This window comes from Hypomesus transpacificus, chromosome 23, assembly GCF_021917145.1.
Source record: "Hypomesus transpacificus isolate Combined female chromosome 23, fHypTra1, whole genome shotgun sequence".
NCBI classification, from domain to species: Eukaryota; Metazoa; Chordata; class Actinopteri; order Osmeriformes; family Osmeridae; genus Hypomesus; species Hypomesus transpacificus.
The window spans coordinates 15,488,115-15,512,993 of record NC_061082.1 but is presented as its reverse complement, the minus strand read 5'-3'; the positions used below and the strand labels follow the sequence as shown (position 1 = coordinate 15,512,993).

Here is a 24,879-nt window from a genome sequence, read left to right as displayed (position 1 = left end):
CTTACTTCGTAGACACTGAAAATGAATGGGGTTCAACGGTGGAAAATACAATGTTTGGAACTATAGGTTGCATGAGACACGCTTAACTTCCGCATTCCTCGATAACAATGGGAGTCTATGGAAGTGTCGCAACTCTCTTTTTCTATGGCTCTGGCCAGACCTAGTACAGAAGCAAAATCCAAATTGAGCGGAAGTACGTAGGAGGGCAGAGCCAGGCTAGTAAACTGTCCCTTTAAGAACACAATTATCAAGACATACATTTTGAAGAAGGTCCCATCAACAGAAATAGGATAAATATCACAATCCAATCTTTATTCCTCTGTAACCATTTCGTCCATTCTAACGTCACGTTTTATAATTTAATAAAACATTAAAATCCAGACGTTCGCCATTGGTGGTTCTTTTCCTGTATAGTGGCGTCATTGCGCATGCTCAATCACGGTGTGTTCGTAGAAGAAACTGAGTAAAGTTCATCAGTGAGGTCTGCATGGTGCAGTGTCTTCAGCAGGTAAACGTCTACTTTATATTGTCTTTTTTCTCACAGACTGACGAATAGGTTGGATCAGAACAGTGTTGCCAAAGGTTATGTGCTTTGTATGTTTATATGTTAGCTTTCGGTAACACAGGGCTCTCAACTTTTATAAAAAGTATGGCGTGAGATTCTACACCTGTCAACGTTTGGGTCGTGCTGGTGATGTTTCTGATTGTCTTACTCTGTATAACTCAAGACAACTATCATCTCAGTATGCCTGCGTCTCGTCCTTTAATTGTAAATAGCGGGACAAGTTATCCCTCATTTCTCAGCGAGAGAAATGGCAGAAATGCACGAGTCTCACGGATAATGCTTAAGACTTGAGAGCCCTTGTGTATAAAAGCTCGACACTCACTAAGACTGCACAGTAGCTATTTCTCCTACCACAACTTAGGTGCATGTAATCGAGATGTGGCATTTCGAAGTCATGAAAACCCATGTTGTCTTGAATTGGCATGCAAAGTCGGCATAAACACATGTCAACACAACGTGATGATAACAAAATTACAGTTCATGGGAACTAAGCGTTATGCGTGCCTAGAGGCACCAGCTACCACATGTCATTACAGTGAGTGGGAGAGCACCCACCCACACTTCATACTGTGTTCCTTTGTCTCCCTGCATGCATTCTATCACATGCACTCCTTCCTGCATATGGTGAAATGTGTCTCTGTCTCTCTCTGAAAGGGTATGCATATTCAAACAGCCATTGTCATCTGATCACCGGATTGTCTGACTCCGACCTGTCATGTTTAATGTTTAGCTGTGTGTTCGACCTCAGGCTGGACAGTGGGCGTGTTGTAGGTCACCATGGTTTTGAATCCAGTGATCTCCAAGCTGAGTGGGAAGTTGGTGGTCCTGGCCAGTGCGTCTCCCAGGAGACTGGAGATTCTCACCAACGTGGTGAGGGCTTCTGGCTTCTTCTCTCCAACACAGAATTTGTTCTCCACATGCACATTGATGACAGTCCGTCATTTCAGCCTACTTTGTGATAATAGCAACACAGGAACTGTAAAGGTACAACACAGGGAGGTCCACACAGACAATCTTTCACAAATACAATCCAGTTATGACTCATGATCCTTCAATTGATTTTGTTAATAGGTAGAATGTAGAACTATTGATTTCCAGACGAAAAATTGCACCATTACAGCAGCAATGAACACTCATGCCAGTGAACGTGTGTGTATATATATATATATATAAATCAAACTGTAATTTCAGAACTTCGGTAAAAATAAAATTTGAGGTCCCCAACCAAAAATCTACACAGCTACAAAAAAGTACAGAAATCCTGGATAAATGAATGTCGATTGTGGAGCATTCATTTTAATTTAATGTGCAAAAAATTATACTTAGGCAACCCTAAGTAAAGTGGCCTGATGTCATGTATAAAATCAAGAAGTGTCTGATTAGGACAACAATGATGACGTAAGGATTTCCTTCCCCAGGGTTTGCGGTTTGAGGTTGTACCATCCTGGTTCAAGGAGACTCTGGACAAGAGGCTGTTCAGCGCTCCACATGAGTATGCTGTCGAGACAGCTAAGCAGAAGGCCCTGGAGGTTGCCAAGAGGATGCCCCTTGTGAGTAAAGCTTCCGAGTTACTGATTCCTCATCATCTCAAGCTGACACTGAAGGGCCTCCACTGTGTTTCTCTGTCTACGTTAGAAACACTTGAAGACACCTGATATTGTGATCGGAGCAGACACCATAGTGGTGAGTGGATACTGGTTCTGTTTTTACTGTATTTGACTGGGGTTTATATTGACTCGCTGGTGTGTGATGCCCTTTTTTATTCAGACAGTGGATGGGCTGATTCTTGAGAAACCAGTGGACAAGCAAGATGCTTACAGGATGCTCTCAAGGTATATGTGTGTGTGTGTGACATGTAAGGCCCACAATAATAATAATAATAATTATAAAGATATCCATCCGGTCATGTGTCTCTATGTTGGCGTTATTTCCAGGCTCAGTGGGAAAGAGCACAGTGTGTTCACTGGAGTAGCAATTGTCCTCTGCCAGGATAAAGAAGGTACGTACATGTTATACTCTTTTAGGTAATCATGGCTGGCAAATGTTGTTTCTTTTTGTAATGCTATGAGTGGTTTGGATCGGTTCAGTCTTTTTCTCTCTCGTCAGATGAAGAGGTTGACTACCAGCTCATAGACTTCTACGAAGAGACAAAGGTGAAGTTTGCAGATCTGTCTGAGGATATGCTGTGGGAGTACATCAACAGTGGAGAGCCCATGTGAGTTTCAACACTTCCTTTGACTTCCACCATGCTAGAGCTGTGTGCCATTGGCTAACTTTTTATAGATTTTTCCTTTTTTTTGTTTAGCAAACTCCCTTTTCACAAGAGCAATTCAGGTCAATTCAATGAAGTTAAACTTTCTGAACCCATTACCATTTGTACTTTGATCTTTCGTTGTTTGTATAGTGCAATTCTCGTTCAGACAGCCTTCTACCTTGCTATTAAAATATATTTACACATGTTTTATTGTAATAACCTACAACACAGCTTAGCAACAGCGCTACGTCTGGGGTAAAGTCCACTGTGCAGAATTTTAGTTATGTGGATAACGTGCGGTGGCCAAGTTTTGATTCACAAACATGGCAATCCTTTCTGTGACTGAGCCGAGTCAGAAGAAACACGTCAGACTGCTTTCACAACGTGATCTTGAAACATTGAAGAAAAAAATACAGTATTCAAACTGGGTGCAACATATTGTTCTTCTGTTATTGTTATTAATTGTGTGTGTCAGGGACAAAGCTGGAGGTTATGGTATCCAGGCGCTGGGTGGGATGCTGGTGGAGTACGTCCACGGAGACTTCCTCAATGTGGTCGGCTTCCCTCTCAACCACTTCTGTAAGCAGCTGGACCTCCTCTACAACCGGCCCCCCTCCAGCCTGGACCTCAACGGCCCCCCCACCACCCACAGCAGCACTCAGACCACGCCAACCCTTGCCAACCCTCCACCTGCCAACGTCACCAACCACAGTCCACCAGCCAGCCCGGCGTTCACAAGCTCTACAGCTAACCCTAGCCCACCAGAAAGCCCTTCCCTCTCCAGCCCCCCAGCCAATCAGGCTCACCACGGCCCTCAGGATAGCCAATCACACAGTCCCCCAGCCAATCTAGTCAACCACAGTCCCCCATCCGGTTTAGCCCACAACAGTCCCACATCCAGTCCAGCTCACAAGGTAAAAAAACAAACAAATTATTCATATATCTACTTTAGTATTTTAGTTTTGTAAACAAACACAATTATGCTGTTGCTTTTAGTTGAGCATATCTATTTTAGATGATTCTTGACAGGGACTACCTCACAAATGTTTTTCTCTGTGTTCCTCAAGGTAAAGAAAGAAGATGGGGTGAACTCTCTGGGCGATGTGTCCTGGACTCAGATCAACAGCCTTTCCAAGTGTTCAGAGAATAGAGAGGTCAATCTCCATGGCGGTGATGGTGCAGATCCTGTGGTGGCCAGCAGGGGGCCTGTGAACAGCCTGAACCAAGTCGAGCAGGGGGAGGGAGAGTCTAGCCTGGAGGACCCCCATCTCCAGAAGATGATTGAGCTAATGGATGGCTTTAAAGCTTCTAAGGTGTGATATGCATTATGCCACTCCATATAAGTAATTATAGGGTTCGGGTGTGGTTGCTTTAAGGACACTTCGTGTCCTTTAACTGTATGAAAAAACATTATATTGCCAAAATGACTCATTTCAAATACTACAATAAGGAACACGGGATTGTCCGTGGTATGCTTCCTCACTCTCTGAGCTCCCTCCCTCTGTGCTGTGTCCCAGGCCCTGTTCACCGCCTCCAAGTTGCGTGTGTTTGACGTGCTAGAGGCCCGGCCAGGGCAGGGGGCAGTGGAGGTGGCCCAGGAGATCCAGGCCTCGGTGAAGGGGACCGAACGACTGCTGGAGGCCTGCGTCTCCCTGGGACTGCTGGACAGCCACGAGAGATGTAAGTCTGGCACGCACACAAATCAGCCCACTTGTATATACAGGAAATGGAACCTATGGATGTCGCCACTACTGTACGTCTGCTATGCCGTTTGTTGGTTTGAGACGATAAAAGTTCTCCTCATCTGGGGTTTTCAGAAGTCATGATCAAATTCAGGAGGCTTCTACAACAAATCTCTTGTGTCGACGATACTGTTTTCGAACCAAGCTTTTACAGGTCTTCCAGGGTGTAAAAAACCCCAGGGTGTGCTGGCAGAGGTGGCGAGTTTCAAACCCTCTTGTATCCCCCTCTGTCCGGCAGTGTACCAGAAGCCTGTATATGAGAACACGGACATGGCCAGACGATTCCTGCTGTCCCACGCCCCTCACTCACTGCAGGGCTACATCCAGCACTGTAACGAGCTGGTCTGGCCCCTCTTCACACACCTGGAGGGTGCCGTGAGGGACGGGACCAACCAGCATGAGAGGGCCTTCGGAAAGAAGTCCGACAACCTGTTTCAGGTGTGTCCTGGATGATCACAATTTCTAATCGGCGCCCCGAGTGAAAGCCATAGATGTTTCGATTTGCGTTATTATTTGTCTTACCACCTCTGTGTGTCAGGGTTTCCTCCATTGTGTCGTGTCTTTAAAGGATGCATACTACAGCAGGCACGAAGTCAAGCTGCGCTTCATGAATGCCATGCACAGTATCGCCAAGGTTACTGGGGGTGTCGTGGCGACAGCCTTCGACCTGTCCGGTTTTAAAACGGCCTGTGACTTGGGAGGTAATTACAGTGCCTGAGACTGAACTTCTAACGCGGACATTGTATGGTAACCTGTAAACCATTCAAAAATCTTTGCTGGTATGTTTTGTTTTCCTAGGGTGCACTGGTGCCATGGCCTATGAGTTTACCAAGGCCAACCCTGGTATGACTGTGACTGTGTTTGACCTCCCTGCAGTCATAGAGATGAGTGGCCACTTCCGGCCCGTGGACATAGACAGCAGGGTCTCATTTGTCACTGGTCAGTTGGAGGACCAATGATGGTTGACCACCTCCTTATTCGGAAGCTGTTGCCGTGTGTGAAAATTACAACTTGACTTTGAATTGTTTCATGAATGAATTCAGTCTTTTAAAATGCAGTATTTTTTTTGCCGCGTCTGACAGGAGATTTCTTCAAGGACGCTCTCCCTAAAGCAGACCTTTACATCCTTGGGAGAATCCTCCATGACTGGACAGATGAAAAAGTACATGCCCTTCTGAGTAAAATCTCAGATGCCTGTGCCCCAGGTGAGATTGAAATGAGTTGCTACTCTGAATTAAATAAATATACTTCCTATATTCCAATCGAACCTAATTTATAAAGGATTGGTAATTGTGTGGGAAGAAGATAATCATTGTTAAAATGGCAGCGTTAAATCTGAAACGGACATGTTGAGAAGGAAACAGTAGGACAACATCACTTCATGTTGGACGACCCGAATCACCAGCGTTTTTCTGCTCCTAGCAATACTACATTCCTGTCTAACCATGACCAGTCTGCTGAAGCAGAATTGAATGAGCTGGTTAGCGCTGTATCCTATCATTTATCTGTGCGTACTGTACACCCCCACCCCCACCATGGATGACCCAGGCAGTGGAGTGCTCCTGAGTGAAATCTTCCTGAGTGAGGATCGCCGCGGGCCCAGCCGGGGGCTCCTTCAGGCCCTCAGCATGAGTGAGGGACGCCAGCGCAGCGCCACTGAGTACACCCTCCTCCTGAAAACGCACGGCTTCACCACCATGCACATCCAGTTCACACACAGCCTCCTGGATGCCATGCTCTGCCTCAAAGACTGACCGCCGTCACCCCCCCACCACCACTGCCTCCACCACTGCCTCCCAAACAAAACATTTTACCTGTTTTAATACCCAATGTACTATACAATAAGGTGGGTCCGTAAAGAGATGGGCTATGAAACTGACACTTCAGGAAGACAATTATCTCTACAGAAATGTTTAAGCTTCTACTGTTTGGCTCTTGTAAATTAACTTTTTTTTCAGAGTCCGAATGATTGTGTCATAAACATGATGTAAGATATGCAATAGACAGTCATGCCAGTCACAATTAAGCGATGGAACCACTTGGATACTACATCCCTTGCTATTTGACAATACAATTACACTACAATACAGTGAACTATTAGTGGTAATGAAGAATTCTGCTTCTCTTCAAATACAGAAATAAACATTTCTATTTCAAATGTGTTATCTGGCCTGTGCTTTTTCTCTCTTATGTTAAGAGGGTTGTGTGTCCATTCTTATTGTTCTTACCTTCTTTGAGAAAGTAGCGCAAAGGAAATTACAATTTGTTCTGACTTTAAACAGTGCAACATATCCTCCTTGTGATATTTTAAAGAAGGCCTTTTTGTTTCATATCACAGGAAGTGCAGTGCTTGTTGCTGAGACCATGTTGGACGGACAGACTCCCTATTCCTGCCTCCAGTCCCTCAACATGCTGGTGCAGACGGAGGGGAGAGAGAGGACCCAACAACATTACTCAGATCTGTTGAGCGCAAATGGCTTTGGTGCTGTGCGAGTGACTCACACCGGGAGCTTTTTAGATGTCATTATTGCACTTAAAAAGTAACCTTCCAGTTACAGTGGGATGGTTTATCTGGTTACCGTACAAAATGTGTTTCTGTGACACTGTAAAGAGACGTGTTTCAATCAACATTTTAAAAAGATTTTCATTCAAAATAGAAATTGTATCAAACTGTGTGTCTATTTTATTGCCCTGCCCACTGTATCCTCTCGCGATACCTTGTGCATCCTCCCATTTTGTACAGTTGCGGATGCTGATCTTTCGGTACCCAGAGCTAAACCCCTGCACGCGCGCATCACTTCTCGCAGCTTCATTTTTGTCCCCCATCCCCTGAATTGACACCAAGGAAAAATTTACCATGGCAGACGCAGCCATTTCTTTTGCAAAGGACTTTTTGGCCGGAGGAGTAGCTGCTGCCATCTCCAAAACGGCAGTGGCACCAATAGAGCGAGTGAAGCTGCTCCTGCAGGTAAAGGACAGGGCCGCCTCTTGAGCGAATGACATCAGTCAAGCAATAGTTGTCTTGTCATTAAACGTTAGTATTTGTTCCTACGTCGTGTTACATTATTGCTTAATATGATCGCTGGCAACCAATAAAACGTCGTGTAATTCTGTTTATTGCGCTGGCTGTAGTATGCTGGAGCCATATTTAACAAATGCTTATCACTGCACTCAAGGCCGCCTTTCCATCCACATCGGTGTACCAGCAGTGATAATTTGTGCCACTGCAGGTTCCATTGTATCTGTACTTTTACAGTACCTAGTGCTGGTAACTCTTGTAAAAGGGGTTGTACCTCGTGGCGCACTTGTTTTTGCTTCAAGTCAGTAAATCGTCCTATTTGTGGCTAGCCATTCCTAGCCCAGCTACCCAGGCAGCCTGAGCCTCTGTATCGCACAGCGACTGCTGCAGTCACCTCTGCAGTTAATCTCAGGTCCTAACAAGGGGAAAGCACGAATTATGTTGGCTACACTAGACATATGACAATTGCACACTATTCATCAGACTGCTGAATAATTTATTTGAAAAAGAACGAAATGTTGTGTACATTTCAGCTTTGTTCTCCATTTTCTGATCAACTATGTTTGACAAAGCTGCCATCTGAAACTTGACCTTCTGGTTCGCCCTTCCCCCATGGCCAGGTCCAACATGCCAGCAAACAGATCACTGCGGATATGCAGTACAAGGGCATTGCAGACTGCCTCGTTCGCATTCCCAAGGAGCAAGGCTTTGCGTCCTTCTGGAGAGGCAACATGGCCAACGTCATCCGCTACTTCCCTACCCAGGCCCTCAACTTTGCGTTCAAGGACAAGTACAAGCAGGTATTTCTGGGCGGAGTTGACAAGCACACTCAGTTCTGGCGCTATTTCGCCGGTAACCTGGCATCCGGGGGTGCCGCTGGTGCCACCTCCCTCTGCTTCGTCTACCCGTTGGATTTTGCCCGTACCCGGTTGGCAGCTGACGTAGGCAAGGCTGGCGCCACCCGCGAGTTCAATGGGCTTGCAGACTGCCTGAAAAGGATCTCCAAGTCTGATGGCGTTAAGGGGCTTTACCAGGGCTTCGGAGTGTCTGTGCAGGGCATCATCATCTACAGGGCAGCCTACTTTGGCGTATATGACACCGCGAAAGGTAGACCTGAGGTTAAAGCTCAAATTGTACTGGCAGATGTCAGACAGTTTCATATGTTTATCCTTTCCTTTTATAAAGTAGACTACTGCTGTGCGATACATAGAAAGTAAACATACATCTCATGTGACTGGCCGGCATGTTGCTATAACCTGTTTTTGATTGGCTGGTGTGAAGGTATGCTTCCTGATCCCAAGAACACCCACATATTAGTGAGCTGGATGATCGCCCAGTCGGTTACAGCGGTGGCAGGGGTGGTGTCCTATCCGTTTGACACAGTGAGGCGGCGTATGATGATGCAGTCAGGACGCAAAGGAGGTGAGGAGTCGGTAGAATATGTCAAGGCGCAGATATAACAAGCATCTCAGAGTGGACGTTTCTGATTTCATGGTATTTACAATCACATACAGAAATACAACCCTTTGTGTTACACAAAAGGTAATGGTGGATTATTTCCCCTAAAAAGCCCAAAGTATGCAAATTATAAAAATAACAAGTTATTACATAAACATGACTATCAATTAAAATTTCAAGTGTACATAATGATAACCTACATGTATGTGAATACACTTTTGGTTTTTGGTAGGTTGGTTAACCTGACAACAATGCAAAGGCTCATGGTTAATCAAATCATCAGATATTCATCCTAGGACTGTAATAGACACAGTTCCTAGCCTAGGGTTGGCTACATGTCAAATTAGTTTACTGCAACTTTATATGACTTACACAACAGTGGTGTCATGGACTGTATGGAATTAAGCATGGGCACTGCCCATGGGTACTGGCCCTGGGCTAGAATATTAGTAGTATTGTAACCCACACTCGAGTCCATAGGGATTCACCTTGAATGAAATAACATACACATGTCTGAAATGTGTGTGTTTCGCTTTGCAGCGGATATTATGTACACTGGCACCCTGGATTGCTGGAAGAAGATCGCCCGTGACGAGGGTGGCAAGGCTTTCTTCAAGGGTGCCCTGTCCAACGTGCTGCGAGGCATGGGCGGAGCATTCGTGCTGGTGCTCTATGACGAGTTCAAGAAATATGTTTAAATTCGACTTCCCTTCCACCTCTCCCTGCCCAAGGACCAGGCCATTTCTTAGAGTAGCTCTTCCACCTTATTAAAATAAATAACTTAACCCTGACCCTGTGCCCTGGGTTACCGAGCAGTATATGGGAGGTTATTATGTAAGTAATACATAGAGAGCACAACATCCCTCTCATGGTCCACCAGTTTACTATTCATTTAAAACATAGCTTATATATATATATATACTTTATTTTGCTGTGTGTGTTCGATTGTTTCCTTCGATTGATTGTGTTTGTTTGCACAGAATAGTTATACAGAGTAGCTCATCTATATATATTTTACCTTTGCTCTGACTCTGATGAGCTTTCCCGGTTAAAATGTGAACAAAGTATTTCTTCTTTTGTTATTGTATTGCTTAGCCATGGCCCACCTTCTGATTGAAATATTATATTCCTTGAATGTTCTCAAGTATCTGCTCTGCGGTTCAGTGTCATCTATGTAATGCCCTGTTGTGTCAGAAACACACCTCTAGAGGGCGTCACCAGACCACACTTCACTCAGCCCTCCCCAGACGCCTTTGAAGCAGCACAGAGAAGAATAAACCTTTGAGGCTCAGCCACAGCACTTATCTGGCAATGAATAAGAGTTCAAAGAATTATGTTTTATGTTGTGAAATTCAAGATTAGAGAAGTGTTAAATGCAGATGGTTGTGTCACTTTGTCCGAGGTATTTGACAAGACTCCCTAATTCTTAACAGACACGATTTCATGAGGAGAAAAAATCAGCGAAACCCAACAGCTGAAGGGAATCTGAGAATATCTGTTGTCAGAATAAATTGCGCTTTCACTCATATTCCTTGAGACATTGAAAGTTTATTCCAATTTTTTTCTTCTTTTGGATCCCCTTTTAAGTGTTTTCCTAGCAGGGTAATAAGGGTAGTCATGTTGTCCGTGACTATTTTCCTGTCAGGCGGAGACCGGGGCCTGTGTGGCATGGAGGCGGTCCTGACAGCCCACACCGAGGGCTCAGTAATGGGAGAGGCAGAGGGAGGGTGGCTGCTAGGTCAAACATTGCACTGTGTGTAGCACATGAGCTTTGTTGTCGTATGGATACAGTCTGTACACATTGAATGGCCATACTATATTTGTTGTGGTCGCACACTGACTGAGTAGTTTGAATGACTGTATTGTTTCAATAAAACTCAATACCTCATCATGACATTTCGGTTCTGAGCTTTTCTTCCATGAACGGTTCATCTTTTTGTTGTGAATTGAGTAATTAAGTTGTGTCATGGTCATGAAATGACTAGAAAAGGTTCATCTAAAATTACCATTGATTAATAGAACAAACAGTAGCAAATCACTCCCCACTCACTGTAGACGGCAAACATGTGTTAGATTTGATCATAGGAACATACCATCAATGCAGTGCTCTACAAGGGAGAATAGTCATACGCACGTGTGAAAACTATCTGTTTTCAGAGAGGCCTCGTTAATGATGTTGGAAAGAGAATGATCTGGACTGGAGAAGTACATCAGTGAATAACAATTATACTGATACTGTACAATCAGCGATCACTGATAATCCTTATGCATAGACCCTGGGACTGCTCTCTGCTGCCCTCAGCCCGTCCAAAAACTCTGTTTGTTTACACCACCAATAGACAGGGCTCTGCCAGCCTTTGTAATAAAAACCACTCCAGTCAATCAACTGAGCCTGAGACCAAAGGCCAGTGTAATTTAGGAAAATTGCTGCAACTCCAAAGTAATCTTGTGTAATGTGATACGGCCTCCAGAGCGCTCTCTGTACTGTACATGTTGGATAAGCTCACAGTCATTTTCTTCAGATGGAGCCTTGACAAGCCGCGCAGATATCCACCTGCAAGCAATCAGCAGACTAGTGTTAAGTGCTTTGATATTAAAATGACTGATTTAAAACAATTTGCCGCCCGTACTTTAGATAGCAAGAGATTTGAAACAACTTCCATATGCTGATATATGATGGAAAAGGTGAAGGAGTTTATGAACACCGTGGTCAAGCTATGTGAGAGTAAACCCAAATATTATCTGTCGTTGGTGTTTTATTTCATTCAGAAGTTATCCACATTTCAACCAACACCCTGGATTACTAGCTGTTTGACTAGCTAATAACTAGCTACTAAGACTAGCTTTAACTAGCTTTGACTTGCTTTAACTAACTAATATTCTAGCTGTTGCTCATCTGAAATGATCAAATACAAAGTTACACTTATAGTACTTAGAATATCACTGCTATGGAAATGGGTATTAATCTAAGTATAGTTTATCTATTTGATGTGATTACAGTGTATATATTATAACCACTTGAGGGCAGTATGAACGAGGAAACATCCAGTTTTGGATAAAAAAAAATTGTTGCAAAAGTGAAATGTTAAATGATTTCAAAAGTGTGGCGCAAAAGCCATCTGTCCTTCCTTGTTTGTCAAAATGATAATCTTGTGTTGTTACAATATTATACAGTGGTGCTTTACTTTGAGGAATGCAGAAGATTGATTTCATTTCAGTACATTTGTTCTCCATCAAAATTTGACAAAACATGAACTCTCAGATAAGTTCTCATTTCAAAGGGAGAGTTTTTTTTCTTTGTTTATCAGACCTCCAACTCCTGGTCCTCCAGCCCACAAAGAGAATACGTCAGATGAACACTCGCACCTCAGCCTAGATTTGAATTGAGCAAATGTGCAGTTGTTCAAAGTGGCTAGAGTTTCATTGATTTGTTTCAAGACAGAAGAAAACATATCCTCGGGGCTTCTACCAGTTTGAAATAACAATGGAGGCCTCTCTGTTTTCTCTACTGTTTGTAGTCCTGTTGCTATCTTGCAGGCCAGTCAAAAGGAGGAGGATGGTTAGGGGGGTGGAGGGAGGACAATGGAGTGAGAAGAGAGCAGCAGCGGTCAGGCAGGTGACTGTGTTAGGCCCTAACCTGACCACTGAGCTGGCCGTCCAGTAGAGAAGCAGCAGACAGATGTAGGAGTCTCAGCAGCCAGCAACACATCAGCCTCACACAACACAACAATAACAATGATGAAATCAAGAGAGAAACCGAGTTTCCACCTCTGTAGAGAATATCTATCTTTTAATATTGTTTTCAAATGTATTATCTGGATATTACATTTGCCAGAGGACAAAGCTGGTGACTTCTACGTGTAAGAGTAAAAAAAGAAAAAAAAATGAAATAGTAATCTCATGTTCTTGTTTTTACTTGAGTTCAGTCATGTATAGAAAAATCAGCTTGTGGTCATAATGAGAGATTTCCTCTGTTTCCTGCTCCCTGAAGATGTTTCTGGTGTCAGTCAGGCGGCACGGCAGAAGGGGAGGGGACTCTCCGACTGTTTCCGTGGTGACAGGCCTTTCATCAGACCCACCAAGGCCCTTTGTTGTTATTTTAGGGATCTCTCACGGGTGCAGTGTGAGAGAGCAGTGGAAAGACACACACACACACACTCCACCAAACAATAGTGACATGCTCACTGTCATGTCAATCAAACAAATATGTTTTTTGGGGTGCAGGAGTGCACCTGTGTTATTATCTCCTCAGATAGGTCCTTCAGTTGAGTCCCAGTCTCAGCTCATTGTCTGGAACACTGATTGCTGTCAACTGAAATTTAAATCTGTAATTAACATTAATTGTATGTTAATTTTGCAATTTAAAGTAATTTTGTCTATTCATTAATGTGTAGTTTTTTTCCTCAAAAGTGTTCTTATTAACAATATACCCGGAGACAGGCATTTACCAACTGTAAGTTCATGTTATCTAATGCCTTTTCCGGATGCGTAAGTTCGCAGGTAAGAGGAAACTGTGGTTATCTGGTGGTTAACACAATCTCAGAAACCATGATGCCTATAAGAAGCTGTTGTGACGCCCTTGTCTGCCGTATCTTGATGATCAGTCATATCCCATACTGTTGAGCAAAAAACGAGTTCTCCCCTCCTGTCTGACGTGTACGTGGACCCATTACAGTTGTCTACTCTCCAAGTGTCTCTGCTTCCAACTTCAAACCATCCAGGGACCTAAGTAACATAAGTACATAGGTACATCTTTAACCTCTCCACTTTTCTGTTGATTAGATGTTTACAGAGGTGACAGAGCAGTTTTGTTGTTGTTGTTCTCATGAGTGGAGGGGGGGGGGGGCAGGTGGGACAGATGGGGGAGGGAGGGGGGTTCTCTGGAGTAGTCCTTTGGCCCGGATCACTCGGCGCTGCTGTTTCCCTCTAATGAGCGGAGATTGGCTGCCCGCTGTGAGACACTGACCCCCCCTCCTCCTCCTCCAGGTCCACAAGACTCCTCCAAACAATAGCAATCAATTCCCCGCACATCAGACACAGCCCGCGAACAACTGATAAATGATATGCATCTCCTGCTGGTCCCATGGCAACCGCCTCGACTTTATTGTAGCTCGTCTTTGATCCTGCCAAGCTTTGATTCGTTTCTCACTCCCCCTTATAGCTAAACATATCATGTGAGTTTGGAGCTTTGTTTTTGACAGGCCCCATCTTACCTGGCTCTCTCTCCACAGGCTTCCCACCCCTCCCAGAGGAGCCGTGGAGGATGGGAGTAATTCCACCCCATTCAAAGACTTCTCTGGATTTTTTATTTCTACTCTGCCTCCCTACTTGTGGTTCCTACTGACCTGTCCTCCAACCTTCTTGCTCGCCGCGAGACCCCCAGCCCAGACGGTGTCAGGAAACCAGGGGAGTTCGGGGACCAGTTGTGTCTGGGGAGTCAGAAGACCAGGAATGCCAGGCGACCAGGGGACCAGTGGAACATGATTGGGGGAATTTGGGGAGACAGTTGACCAGGAAAAGCAGGGGGGGTCTGTACCGTCAACCAGACTGATGGAACTCCAGTGGCAGGTCTTTAGCACAGCTTGACCACAGTTCCCCACAGTTACCCTGTCAAAAAGGAACTTGACCATGATTAGCAGTCCACAAGTAGACAGGATGGCTTATGGTCCAGAAAGTGAAGGATGGTCAGTAGTCGGATAAGATACACAACATTTCAATAGTCTGAAAACGTATGTATCAGAGAGTGCAGGGAGTGGGTGTTCTTGCAGTAAGATCAGATAGTGGTTTTTGTCTCATCCGCTACAGTGGAACAGATTCACACAGCCTTCACCATCATCTGCATACCACTATGGCAGCAATTGGTGGAGTTTTATGACCTATTACAGATCAGAGCCATCTGTCCTTCTGTCACCCACCTGGGCCTCTCCCACCAAGGCAATTGTCATTTAATCTCACATTGACAATGACCATTTTTTTGTGTGGGCTGCTGGAAAAATGTTGTAGTTCTATGGTTGCATGTTCAATGTAGCCACTGCTGTGACACAATGTATGTTTTTCAAAAGAACATTCTCCCACTTAACTCATGAACATCTAAATAGTCCTGGCAAAGATAGAGAACAGACTCTTTATGCTGTCAGCCACCTTAACTTCTAGAAAGAGTTATTTTGTGCATGATAAGTTGAAATGATGTGACACTATGTGAGCAAAATCTTCTGTTTTTCAAGACCACAGTAAAGAATAGAGCTTTGTCAGTTTCTTTTTCTAGATAGAAATCACAGAATCAGCCTGCAAACATCCTCTCTCACACACCGGTGTGTGATAAAGGAGAAACACAGCAGGGTTATCTTAACCAGTCTGAGTCTCACAGCAATCTCCAGCATCGGCGCTTGTTAATTGGAGGATATTTCTCACTTACGCACTGTGAGACCTGGTCCTATCAGTCGTCTTTGACCCAACCACATGATCATCTAACACACACACACACACACACACACACACACACACACAGACCATATGAAAGACAGCCATACCAACAAACAGACAGACAGAATGAGAGAGAGAGACAGAGAGACAGTGGGACGGTCTAGGTTGGCAGGATAGCAGTGAGGTGGCTGTGGGTTGGGTGTTGAGCTGTCATATTTGCCAGAAGGTTTTGAGGTGACTCAAGTAGTAGTCTGAGACAGTGATTAGACTGTAGCAGGGAGTTGTAATAGCTCATGCAGTGTTTGTGTCTCTTTGTATTGTGGAACCAGGGGTCAAGAAATCGAGCATGAGAAGGCTGACGTTATTGAAAACGACAGAAAGAGACCTGTGTCTGAGGGCAAAGGCTTCAGGGTTTGTGCCTATTTTTGTGTGTATGTAAGAGGGAAAGAGAGAGAGAAAGAGCGGGAGAAAGAGAGACAGAGCCAGAGAGAAAGAGAGACAGTCAGATTCAAGAAAAAAGGAAAGAACCAAAGAAAGACTAGAAAGAGAAGCAAGCCAGACAGAACGAAAAGACGAGAGAAAGGAGCAAAGTAGAGGGTGTTAGCCCATCATGTGTGCCAGTGTGCTCCTGTCTCTCCTGCTGGTCTGCAGCTTTCCTCAGACTGGTGATACCACGCCCCCAGGTAAGGGTTACCTTTCCTTGTTCCTATCAGGTTTCTCCTCCAGAGTGATTCATGTCATATCATGATGGTTACTGGTGGCACTGGCCACAGTGTAGTTCAAGATCCTCATCTCTCTTCCCTATGATTCTGCCAGCTGTGAGTTTTCATGATGCATCAAAGTATGTCACTGTTCCCACGTCTACCCTTCAGCCATAAACCCTGACAACATTAGGCTGAATGTTTCCGGCTCCAGCAAGGGTCTCCAAGTGTCCTGGCAGTACCCCAGACCTGACCGAGAGCCACGCTGCTATGAAAGCCAACTCCAGCACAACACAAGCTGTCACACGGACTGGCAGGTACGAACATGGAGACGGGGTGGTGTACTGAGGGCCTTCATAGAGAATCTGTTTGTTAAACTTCCGAGGTGGGATCCAAGTTTTATGTAAAAATGTCAGATCTATTCTGGTTCCATTGTCCAGGATCAAGGTGGTTTAACTCACCTTGACCACGGTTGGCTTCTCCTCCAGCTTTTGACAAATGTGAAATCCTTGTGAATGTACTGCCTGTTTCTAAGGCAGATATGAGGAGATGGGGGTTCAGACAAAGAGAGAACCAGTTGAGTGTTCTTGTGTCTTCTCACGTGTGTGCTTACTGCTTTGTTACCAGACGGTGACCCTGCGAAACAGGTTCTTCCTACTGGAGTCTCCATCCCGGAGGAGGAGCTACACGTTCAGGGTTAGAATGAAGCACATCAATATTTGTCCTCCCCCTCACCAGTGGAGTGCATGGACACCGCCTGTCTACTGGGGACCAGAGGCCCACACAGGTGGTGTAATACTTCTTGACTTCAGTCCCTCTTTCTCTCTCCCACTCTCCCTCTCTCTCTCTCCCTCTCCCTCTCCCTCTCCCTCTCCCTCTCCCTCTCCCTCTCCCTCTCCCTCTCCCTCTCCCTCTCCCTCTCCCTCTCCCTCTCCCTCTCCCTCTCCCTCTCTCTCTCTCTCTCTCTCTCTCTCTCTGTCTCTGTCTCTCTCTATCTTCTCTCCCACTTTTCTCTTTCCTTTTCTCTCTACATCTTCTCTCTCTCTCTTTCTCTCTCTCTCTCTCTTCATTTTTTTTCCTTTTCTCTCTTTTTCTTGCTCTCAACTTTGACAATTTATGTTGCTGTGTTGCTTCATTGTCATGACCAGAAATAGTAACAAATAAATAACCTATAGGTTATTTAAAACTGGGACATACTAATCTGTGATCATTATTACATTAACATGGGGTAATTAGGGGAGAATAATCCATATGATACACCATATTACTGTATCTATCTGATTAATGTTGAACACAAAGGAAATGCCCATAGAACTGCCCCTCAACCATCCTAAACCCTTAGGGAAGACAAGGAAAAACTCCCAGAAAAGCTCACTAGAGGAAAAAAAAATTAAGAAACCTTGGGAGGAGCAATTCAGTGAGGGATCCCATCCTCCAGAGACGGTTGAAGAAAGAGAGGTGCAGAACACAGGCTAAACAATACTGATCGGTTTACTGATATACATTTTATGTTTCATGGCTGAGGACGTTCTTCTAGATTTGTACTTGAGATCTTTCATGGACACATTTTTGTACTGAGTGTTTTTGTGTGTGTGTGTTCTTCCCTAAAAAGTTTATCTATTTGCCTGGCATGGTGATTTTGGGGGGTAACATGAGGGGGTACCATTTCAGAGGGGAACCATTTCAGATGTACTTAGCCATTTTTGGATGAATCTTCAGGGCCCATGTCAGATAGAATGATTGTAGTTGTTCTAAGAGCTAAGGCGGACTCTCTTATGTTTAGAGAGTTTGTTCAGAGGACACACAATGTTCTTTGCAAAGAACAATACTTTGCTTTTAGACTTTGTGCTTCTGATAAATCACTGGTGTTTGACAATTAATGATTACTATTGTATAGGGCCCGTGATTAAATTGGTGGCACACGCACACAGATTCCTGGAATTATAGTTAGGGCACAGCACCCGCAGTGATGTCGGTGACACACACCGATTTCTGGAATTATAGATAGATGCCGGTGCCCGTGATGCAGCAGGGGATGACATTTCTTCTCTGTGGTTTTGGTACCTTTATTTCTCAGATCACAATTGAAATTCTCTGTCATCTCTGAAGTACTTGTACAACCTCCACATCTATTCTTGTCAAATTACCAATGCTGTGGTAGCCTACATTCATGCAAATGATTATGTAGCCTTTATTTGTCTGCTGTTTCCAATGTCATAGATTGCTTATGTTAAGTTGATCAAAATCTATAATATTGGTTCTATGTTAAATTGTCTTACCACTACAAACATCTAAACATTCAGTCCATAACAGAGGACATTCATTTATGTAACTAAATTCACTGATCTGTACTCAAAGCATATCCACTCTATATTGTCATTCTGTTAACTAGCCAGCCCCTTTGAAAGCAGCTGTTGTAAAAGCTAATTTGCTTCTAAACAACAAAACTGAATTTCCCTCTTTTCCGTAGTTTAATTTAATTGCGAATGCGTTTGTTGATCGCATATACGGTACTGCACGGATTATAAAAAGGATCAGTACACACTGCTTTGGATTATAAAACGGTTCTCGAGATATTCGTAGCAAACTTGCTCCAGACCAGTTGAACAATCTGAGTGAAGAGGGTGGTACGCAAAGAGAGCAGGCCAAACTGAAAGTATTTATTTTCATTATTTGATGTCAAAATGCTTATCCAAACAACGTCAATCGCAACACTGCACTCCGTTGGATTATAAAGAGGACATATGCAAAATATGAACTTTGCAGAGTTCTCAGTTCTTAAAATGAGCTTGGGAAACTAAACCCATTCTAATTTGTACACACACACACACACACACACAGATTCCTGTCATTATTAGAGAGATTAATATTGACCAGTATTCAAACTTGGGGAAAAAGTTAGTTTGTGAATGTCTATGAGCAAAAAATAAGTTCTTCCCCTCACATTTTATGTAAACTTGATCTACAGTTTTGTTTAAATGCATTTTGTCTCTTTCTGAGGACATTGTAGTTTCTGAACATGAATTGCAAGAGTTTTTAGAACAGCGCAGGTTTGTCTGCCCCTAACCTTTGTTGTTTTTGTTCCCAAGTTTTTGATGTCAGATAAGTAACCCACATAACTGAGTACAGTAGTCAAGACTATCAGTGTAGATGTTCTAAATTTGCTCCTTGTATATAATAATAATAATTGCATTTTTGAATGAATGGCTTTGTAAAAAGTCTCTCTCTCTCTCTCTCTCTCTCTCTCTCTCTCTCTCTCTCTCTCTCTCTCTCTCTCTCTCACCTTTCTCTCTCTCTCTCTCTCTCTCTCTCTCTCTCTCTCTCTCTCTCTCTCTCTCTCTCTCTCTCTCTCTTTCTCTCTCTGTCACTATTTCTCCCTCCCTCTTATTACATGTAGTGCTGTTGTACATGCTCCATGTGGCTGAGAGAAGTGTGTTTATTCCTGCAGTTTCCTGTGATGTGGAGGCCGAGTCACCGATCACCACCAGCACCTACATTGGCACCATTCTCCCTCTGTCTCTCTGTTTTCTGTTGGTCTGCATCTTCTCTCAGACACGGCAAGTGTGTGTTCTGTCACCAGTATTACAGTGCAGAGAGATTCTCTGCACTCTTGTAGCTATTACAATAATCCACCCTAAATGGTGCTGAGTAGTAGAAAAGCAGATGGTAGTGATGGGCTCTGTCTTCTGTCCTCCAGGATCAGGGTCATCTTCCTGCCTCACATCCCCAGCCCTAAACATGCATGTGGCAGCCTCCTCACCATCAATCCTTCACAGGTAAATCCCTCATCAACATGAATGCAGCGTTGCAGCTAGGCTGTGTTTGCATGGGACAGTGGTCAGTCCAGTCTAGATCTGTGTCATGTGTGTAATGGTTAGATCAACGTGCTATGTGTTTAATCATGATGGCGATGATAATGAAGGGGAGAAGGAAGATAACGACGATGGTGATGATAATGGTGATAACGGGGATGGCGATGATGATGACGATGATGGGGATAATGATGGTAGTGGCGATGATGATGTCTCCACAGTGGCGAGGTGGTTTTTCTGAGCCTAGCGTGGACTGTGAGACGGTCAATGTCGAGATCGTCAGCATCCAAAACACAGAAGAGGAAGAAGAGGAGAAGGAGAAGGAAGAGGGAGAAAAGGCGGAGAAAGAGAAGGACGAGGAGGAGGGGAACAGAAATGAAGAGTGCAGCGTATTTGAACAGAGATTGTGCCCAACTGACGCAGGACTACAAATCTACCCTAGCCTGGCAGCCAATGGGGCCTACTGCAGTTTGTGTCTTTGGGATAAACATAATGCTAGTCTCAACATGGTTGACTGACATGAATAAGCATTATATAAGAGTTAGCCACCAAATGTTGACTCTCTCTTTTTGCTTTAACATTCCTGGATACCGCAAAAAGACAACCACCTTCTCTGTAGATGTCAATGTGGTTGTTATATTGCTTTTGACCACAGGAGGGCAGTATGACTGTGAGTATAGCTCTGATGACCAAACTTTGAGAGCCTGGTTTGAGCCTGCTATCCTCCTCCTCCTCCTCCACCACAGCAGCCTGGGCCAGAGAGGGGAGTGGGCTATTATCGAGGGTTATCTAAAAGATTGATATGCATGTTGTGCATAATAAACATACAAATTACCTTTAAGACGTCATGGTGAGTGCTTATGTTATCCTGACAAATCGTGATGGATGAGTGGAATTATTGAGTATCTAAGTGTTTATAGAACAGCCTGTAGAGTATGCAGTACAGCTTCATAATGATTGGATTGGAGAGTGCATCTCCTCACATTCATGATTCCTGCAGGGAAGGGATACCTGGATTCTGGAAAACCGTGGTCCGGGATTCAGCCCCTAAATCCAGAGTTTCCGACGTGAGGATACAACAGGCCTGTGTGGGATCAGGAGAGTGTGTGTCAAACGTTTTTTGCAAGAATATTGTGGACATTCCATTATGTTAATAGCCGATGCCCACTGTGTTCATCCCCTCATCAAATGCATTTTTTCCCCCTGGTCTGGAAATAAACGTCTCTTAGTTTTTTCTTTGGAATTGACACCTTGTCTTCTCTCCTCTCCTCGCTCAACCTCTTCATGGAGTGAGCGGGGGGCTTTGAAGACCGGAGGAGCTGCCTGGGGCTGGGGCTGGTGGGGGGAAGGGGGGCAACAGACCGCTGCACCTGAGCGCTGACCCCAACCTGGGGGGGGGGGGGTGGGGTGGGGTTGCGGGGGTACTTCCCTGTCTCCGTCTCTCTCGTCGGGAGAATACAAAGACAGGGAGACTACAACCTGGGGGTCCAGTATGCTGATGTACCTGCTGTTATGGTGATTACAACAAAGGGAACAAGCCCCTCTCCATATTCCCAAAATGTATTATTTTATTATTGAATTAATCTTGTGGCTCATAGCACTGCTGTGTTTGGATTTTTATGAGAGAACTGGATCACTCTGACACCTGTGCTGTGATCACAAAACATGTAAGACACACCGTTGCGTCTTCCGCTTGTGAATGAGCTGCTACAGTATCCTTCCTTTTGTACCTCTATTCCTGTACCTCCCCTAAAAGCTACAACAAACAGCTGGCTGATTAATAAAGCAGGCTCTCTAAATTTGGCTCACAGTCATGTTTCTTTAAAAGCTGCTTATTAATGATAATTACCAGAATCAACAGACCAACGGTTACATCTTTACATCCTTAACAACTCTCTTAAGGGTTTATGAGTGTGCATGAGAGGGTCTATGAGTGTGTGTTCAAGGGGGTGTGAGGTGTGTGTGTGTGTGTGTACTGTACTCCTGTGTATGCACAGAGGTAGTGAACTGCTTTCTCCTTCCTTCCTTCCTTCCCTAATTCCTTTCTTTCTTCCTTTCCTCCTTCCTTCCTTCCTTCCTTCCTTCCTTCTGTTCTTACTATCTTCCGTTCTTCCTTCTTTACTTCCTTCCTTCCTCCTTTCCTTCCAGCCTTCCTTCCTTCCCTAATTCCTTTCTTCCTTTCCTCCTTCCTTCCTTCCTTCCTTCCTTCCTTCCTTCCTTCCTTCCTTCCTTCCTTCCTTCCTTCCTTCTGTTCTTCCTTTCTTCCGTTCTTCCTTCTTTCCTTTCTTCCTTCCTTCCTTCCTTCTTTCCTTCCAGCCTTCCTTCCTTCCTGCCTTCCTTCCTTCCTTCCTTCCTTGCTTCCTGCCTGTCTTCCCGTCTTCTTCCCTTTCTCCTCTTTCCCTCGATATCATGTGACTGTAATTCAGGAGTCACTATGTTTTATTTATTGGGATGTTTTAGTTGAGGGAGGACAAGCTATTACAGGCTCTCATTATCATAAAGGCCCCAAGACATCCAGTCACACAACTCATCCTCACAGAGTCTTTACACAGCGTACGTAGAGCCCATAGAAGGCTGAGCGGGCCATTCTCTAGCAACCATCCACATCGCGCGTGACAGAAGCTGACATTGTCAAAGTGTCTTTGTCTCGTAAACTATCCCTGAAGCTGTGCTTGTGAGGGGGGATGTAAAACACAGGCGGGGTTTCACGCACAGAGAAGTTGTTTTCCTCAGCTTCCTGTAGTTCAGTAACTTGTCATCTCTCTCCTGTCAGAGCCCCGGGCGGCGGAGAGAGATGGGGTGTTGGGGTGGTGTGTGTGTGTGTGTGTGTGTGTGGGGGGGGGGGGTTACTATAGGCAACCCCAGCGGAGTCTGACCATGTTGTACCTGCTCTTGTCTTCATATCACTCTCGTTTTGTCATCAGCTCAAAGCAGTTCAGTTGAGACAGCCGCTTTGTCACCAAGCATGTGTGTGTGTGTGTGTGTCTGTGTGTGTGTGTGTGTGTGTGTGTGTGCATGTGTGTGCATGTGTGTATGTAGACAAGCAGCAGTAACAGAGTCAAAGTCAGTCGAAACTCAATAGTAACCCTGCAGAGGCCTTTCCCTCTGTTCAATTATTTAGAGTCAAGAAGGAGAGAAGAGCATCAACATGTTTCCTCAGAAGAAGCTGTGTTCAGGAGAAATGAAGTACATATTTATCCTGTCTCGTCTTTTCCGCCGGAAATGGGAACAGATACCTTTCCTTGGTTTCTTGGCCTTGGTGTTTTCCATTTTCCTCCTGTATGTGTTCCCATATGTACTTGTTCAGTCATACCAAGGAGATGAATCTCTGGACAGGGCTGACAGAAATGGTTGTCCGTGACACATTCATGTTTCCTGGGCTGTTTCAGGCAAAGCTCTTTCTTTTCTCTCTATCCAGAGTCAGGTGGAGAGGTAGAGACGAGGAGGGAGGCAAGGAGGCAGAGGGGGGAAGAGAGGGAGTGGGAAAGAAAGAGAAAAAAACAGTACTCACCTATTTAATTTGATTAAAGATTAGAGAAGTAAAAGAGTCTAACATTTCCTTCTGGCATGTCTTCCCTCCCGCTCTCTGACACCTGCGTATGTGAATGCTGTGTCACTGCCGAGCGCAGAGGTAATGTCTGTAATTACTCTGAACTGTGAAATAAATAAGTTAGCTTTTTTCTCTCAGAGGGTGACAGGTATGCCAGCCGCCTTGACAAATGGAAGAATCACTGCAAAGAATGTGTGTGTGTGTGTGTCGATGTGTGTACATACAGTTAGGCACTCTTAAAGGTAAGAAACTCAGACAGGTCGAAGTCTTGACAGCTACTGTATGTTTTTCTCTCTCTCTTATTTTTTTCCGGCTGTGTCTGTTGATCCAAGCACAAGGGAAGTAGCTCTTGTTCCAGGGAGTGAGTGGGAGAAGGCAGTAGGGGGAGGAGGTGGATGGAGGGTGGGGGGGAGGAGGTGGGTGAAGGGAGGGGGGTGGAGGAGCTGGCGGTAGGAGGGGGGTACGGCTTCATCAGGGCGGCTCTCGGTATTATGAGTGGTGATTGGTTGGCTGTCATCAGGTCGTCTGTACCAGCCTTAGTCAGGCTCCTCTCTGGTCATGCAGGCAGACAGGCGTGTTACAGAGGATGCTTCTGGGCGGAAGGTTGGCTCTCTCACAGTGGATCTAATTTGACTTCACACGTACAGAAATTTAGATCTCATTCGGGTGGGAGTTGCCCTGAACAATATGCGTCAGAGTGGAGAAGGTGAAGATAGGTTTAACTACTGGTGCAGAGAACGTACTCACGTTAATATTAAGAATTCACATGTATAAACCCTGTTCATAAGCGAGAGTTCCACCATGAATTATAAATGATAAAACTATCTTTAAACACATTTCCTAAAGACATTGTTTGGAGAGAAAAAAATTGTAATTTCAAGCAACTCAATTCAAACCCCCCACTGTCTCTCTCACTCTCACGCAATATCTCTCTCTCCCATTCTCTCCATCCATTTCTCCCGTTCTTCTTTCTATCTTTCTGCCTCTCTATCCCCCTCTCTCTCTGTCACTATCTTTCTCTCTTTCTATTTTCTTCATTGTCTCTGCAGAAACTCAGTAATCTTGGCTTGAGATAGGCACCTGCATGACTTGCTCGTCTGTCCGTGTAATGATTGCTAGATTTCTTCTTCCCTCCAGGAGTTTTCTTTGTATGTACTTACCTGCATGTCTTTATCCTCGTCTGCCTCCCTGTCTCCTTCCCTGTGTCCCTGTACCCCTGTGTCCCTGTACCCCTGTCTCCCTGTACCCCTGTCTTCGTGTCTCCCTGAATTCCTATCTCCCTCCTATCTTTCCTCCCATCTTCCTGTCTCCCCGTCTTCCTGTCTCCCTGTCTCCCTGTCTCCCTGTCTTCCTGT

At 44.7% G+C, this 24,879-nt stretch overlaps 3 protein-coding genes across 9 annotated transcripts; all 3 read left to right on the top strand.

The window, feature by feature from the left end:
- Positions 1–412: 412 nt before the first annotated feature.
- asmtl (acetylserotonin O-methyltransferase-like) lies at positions 413–7,204 on the top strand. Of its 5 annotated transcripts, none has more exons than XM_047047182.1 (15): positions 413–508; positions 1,314–1,435; positions 1,984–2,115; positions 2,201–2,248; positions 2,333–2,397; positions 2,500–2,564; positions 2,672–2,780; positions 3,295–3,733; positions 3,887–4,132; positions 4,337–4,499; positions 4,800–4,999; positions 5,100–5,262; positions 5,360–5,500; positions 5,644–5,766; positions 6,900–7,204. In XM_047047182.1, the coding sequence occupies exons 2-15, from the start codon at positions 1,343–1,345 to the stop codon at positions 7,103–7,105; spliced, it is 2,193 nt and encodes a 730-aa protein (XP_046903138.1). In that variant the 5' UTR covers positions 413–508; positions 1,314–1,342; the 3' UTR covers positions 7,106–7,204. The 5 variants fall into 5 exon arrangements, with proteins under 5 accessions (XP_046903138.1, XP_046903141.1, XP_046903139.1 ...); XM_047047185.1 differs by having other exon boundaries at positions 5,130–5,262; positions 6,900–7,203; XM_047047183.1 differs by lacking the exon at positions 6,900–7,204 and adding an exon at positions 6,110–6,738 and having other exon boundaries at positions 5,130–5,262.
- A 67-nt stretch (positions 7,205–7,271) lies between these two features.
- Positions 7,272–10,925, top strand: slc25a6 (solute carrier family 25 member 6). Of its 2 annotated transcripts, XM_047047187.1 has the most exons (5): positions 7,272–7,529; positions 8,201–8,687; positions 8,862–8,946; positions 8,979–9,002; positions 9,579–9,719. In XM_047047187.1, the coding sequence occupies exons 1-5, from the start codon at positions 7,419–7,421 to the stop codon at positions 9,628–9,630; spliced, it is 759 nt and encodes a 252-aa protein (XP_046903143.1). In that variant the 5' UTR covers positions 7,272–7,418; the 3' UTR covers positions 9,631–9,719. The 2 variants fall into 2 exon arrangements, with proteins under 2 accessions (XP_046903143.1, XP_046903142.1); XM_047047186.1 differs by having other exon boundaries at positions 8,862–9,002; positions 9,579–10,925.
- Positions 10,926–15,574: 4,649 nt separating this feature from the next.
- On the top strand, positions 15,575–21,298 carry LOC124485327 (cytokine receptor common subunit gamma). Of its 2 annotated transcripts, XR_006958054.1 has the most exons (7): positions 15,575–16,144; positions 16,334–16,479; positions 16,790–16,949; positions 19,611–19,719; positions 19,860–19,938; positions 20,196–20,824; positions 20,975–21,298. XR_006958054.1 is itself a non-coding variant. In XM_047046864.1 (6 exons), the coding sequence occupies exons 1-6, from the start codon at positions 16,072–16,074 to the stop codon at positions 20,490–20,492; spliced, it is 864 nt and encodes a 287-aa protein (XP_046902820.1). In that variant the 5' UTR covers positions 15,575–16,071; the 3' UTR covers positions 20,493–21,298. The 2 variants fall into 2 exon arrangements, 1 of the variants encoding a protein (XP_046902820.1); XM_047046864.1 differs by having other exon boundaries at positions 20,196–21,298.
- The last annotated feature ends 3,581 nt before the right edge of the window (positions 21,299–24,879 follow it).

Excerpts from the sequence above, each read along its gene's own strand:
- asmtl (XM_047047182.1), top strand. The coding sequence starts at position 1,343 with ATGGTTTTGAATCCAGTGATCTCCAAGCTGAGTGGGAAGTTGGTGGTC. Across the intron at positions 2,116-2,200 it reads TTGCCAAGAGGATGCCCCTT|AAACACTTGAAGACACCTGA; the intron begins GTGAGTAAAGCT and ends TGTCTACGTTAG. Across the intron at positions 4,500-4,799 it reads GCTGGACAGCCACGAGAGAT|TGTACCAGAAGCCTGTATAT; the intron begins GTAAGTCTGGCA and ends TCTGTCCGGCAG.
- slc25a6 (XM_047047186.1), top strand. The coding sequence starts at position 7,419 with ATGGCAGACGCAGCCATTTCTTTTGCAAAGGACTTTTTGGCCGGAGGA. Across the intron at positions 7,530-8,200 it reads GAGTGAAGCTGCTCCTGCAG|GTCCAACATGCCAGCAAACA; the intron begins GTAAAGGACAGG and ends CCCCATGGCCAG. Across the intron at positions 9,003-9,578 it reads GCAGTCAGGACGCAAAGGAG|CGGATATTATGTACACTGGC; the intron begins GTGAGGAGTCGG and ends TTCGCTTTGCAG.
- LOC124485327 (XM_047046864.1), top strand. The coding sequence starts at position 16,072 with ATGTGTGCCAGTGTGCTCCTGTCTCTCCTGCTGGTCTGCAGCTTTCCT. Across the intron at positions 16,480-16,789 it reads GCTGTCACACGGACTGGCAG|ACGGTGACCCTGCGAAACAG; the intron begins GTACGAACATGG and ends CTTTGTTACCAG. Across the intron at positions 19,720-19,859 it reads TGCATCTTCTCTCAGACACG|GATCAGGGTCATCTTCCTGC; the intron begins GCAAGTGTGTGT and ends TCTGTCCTCCAG.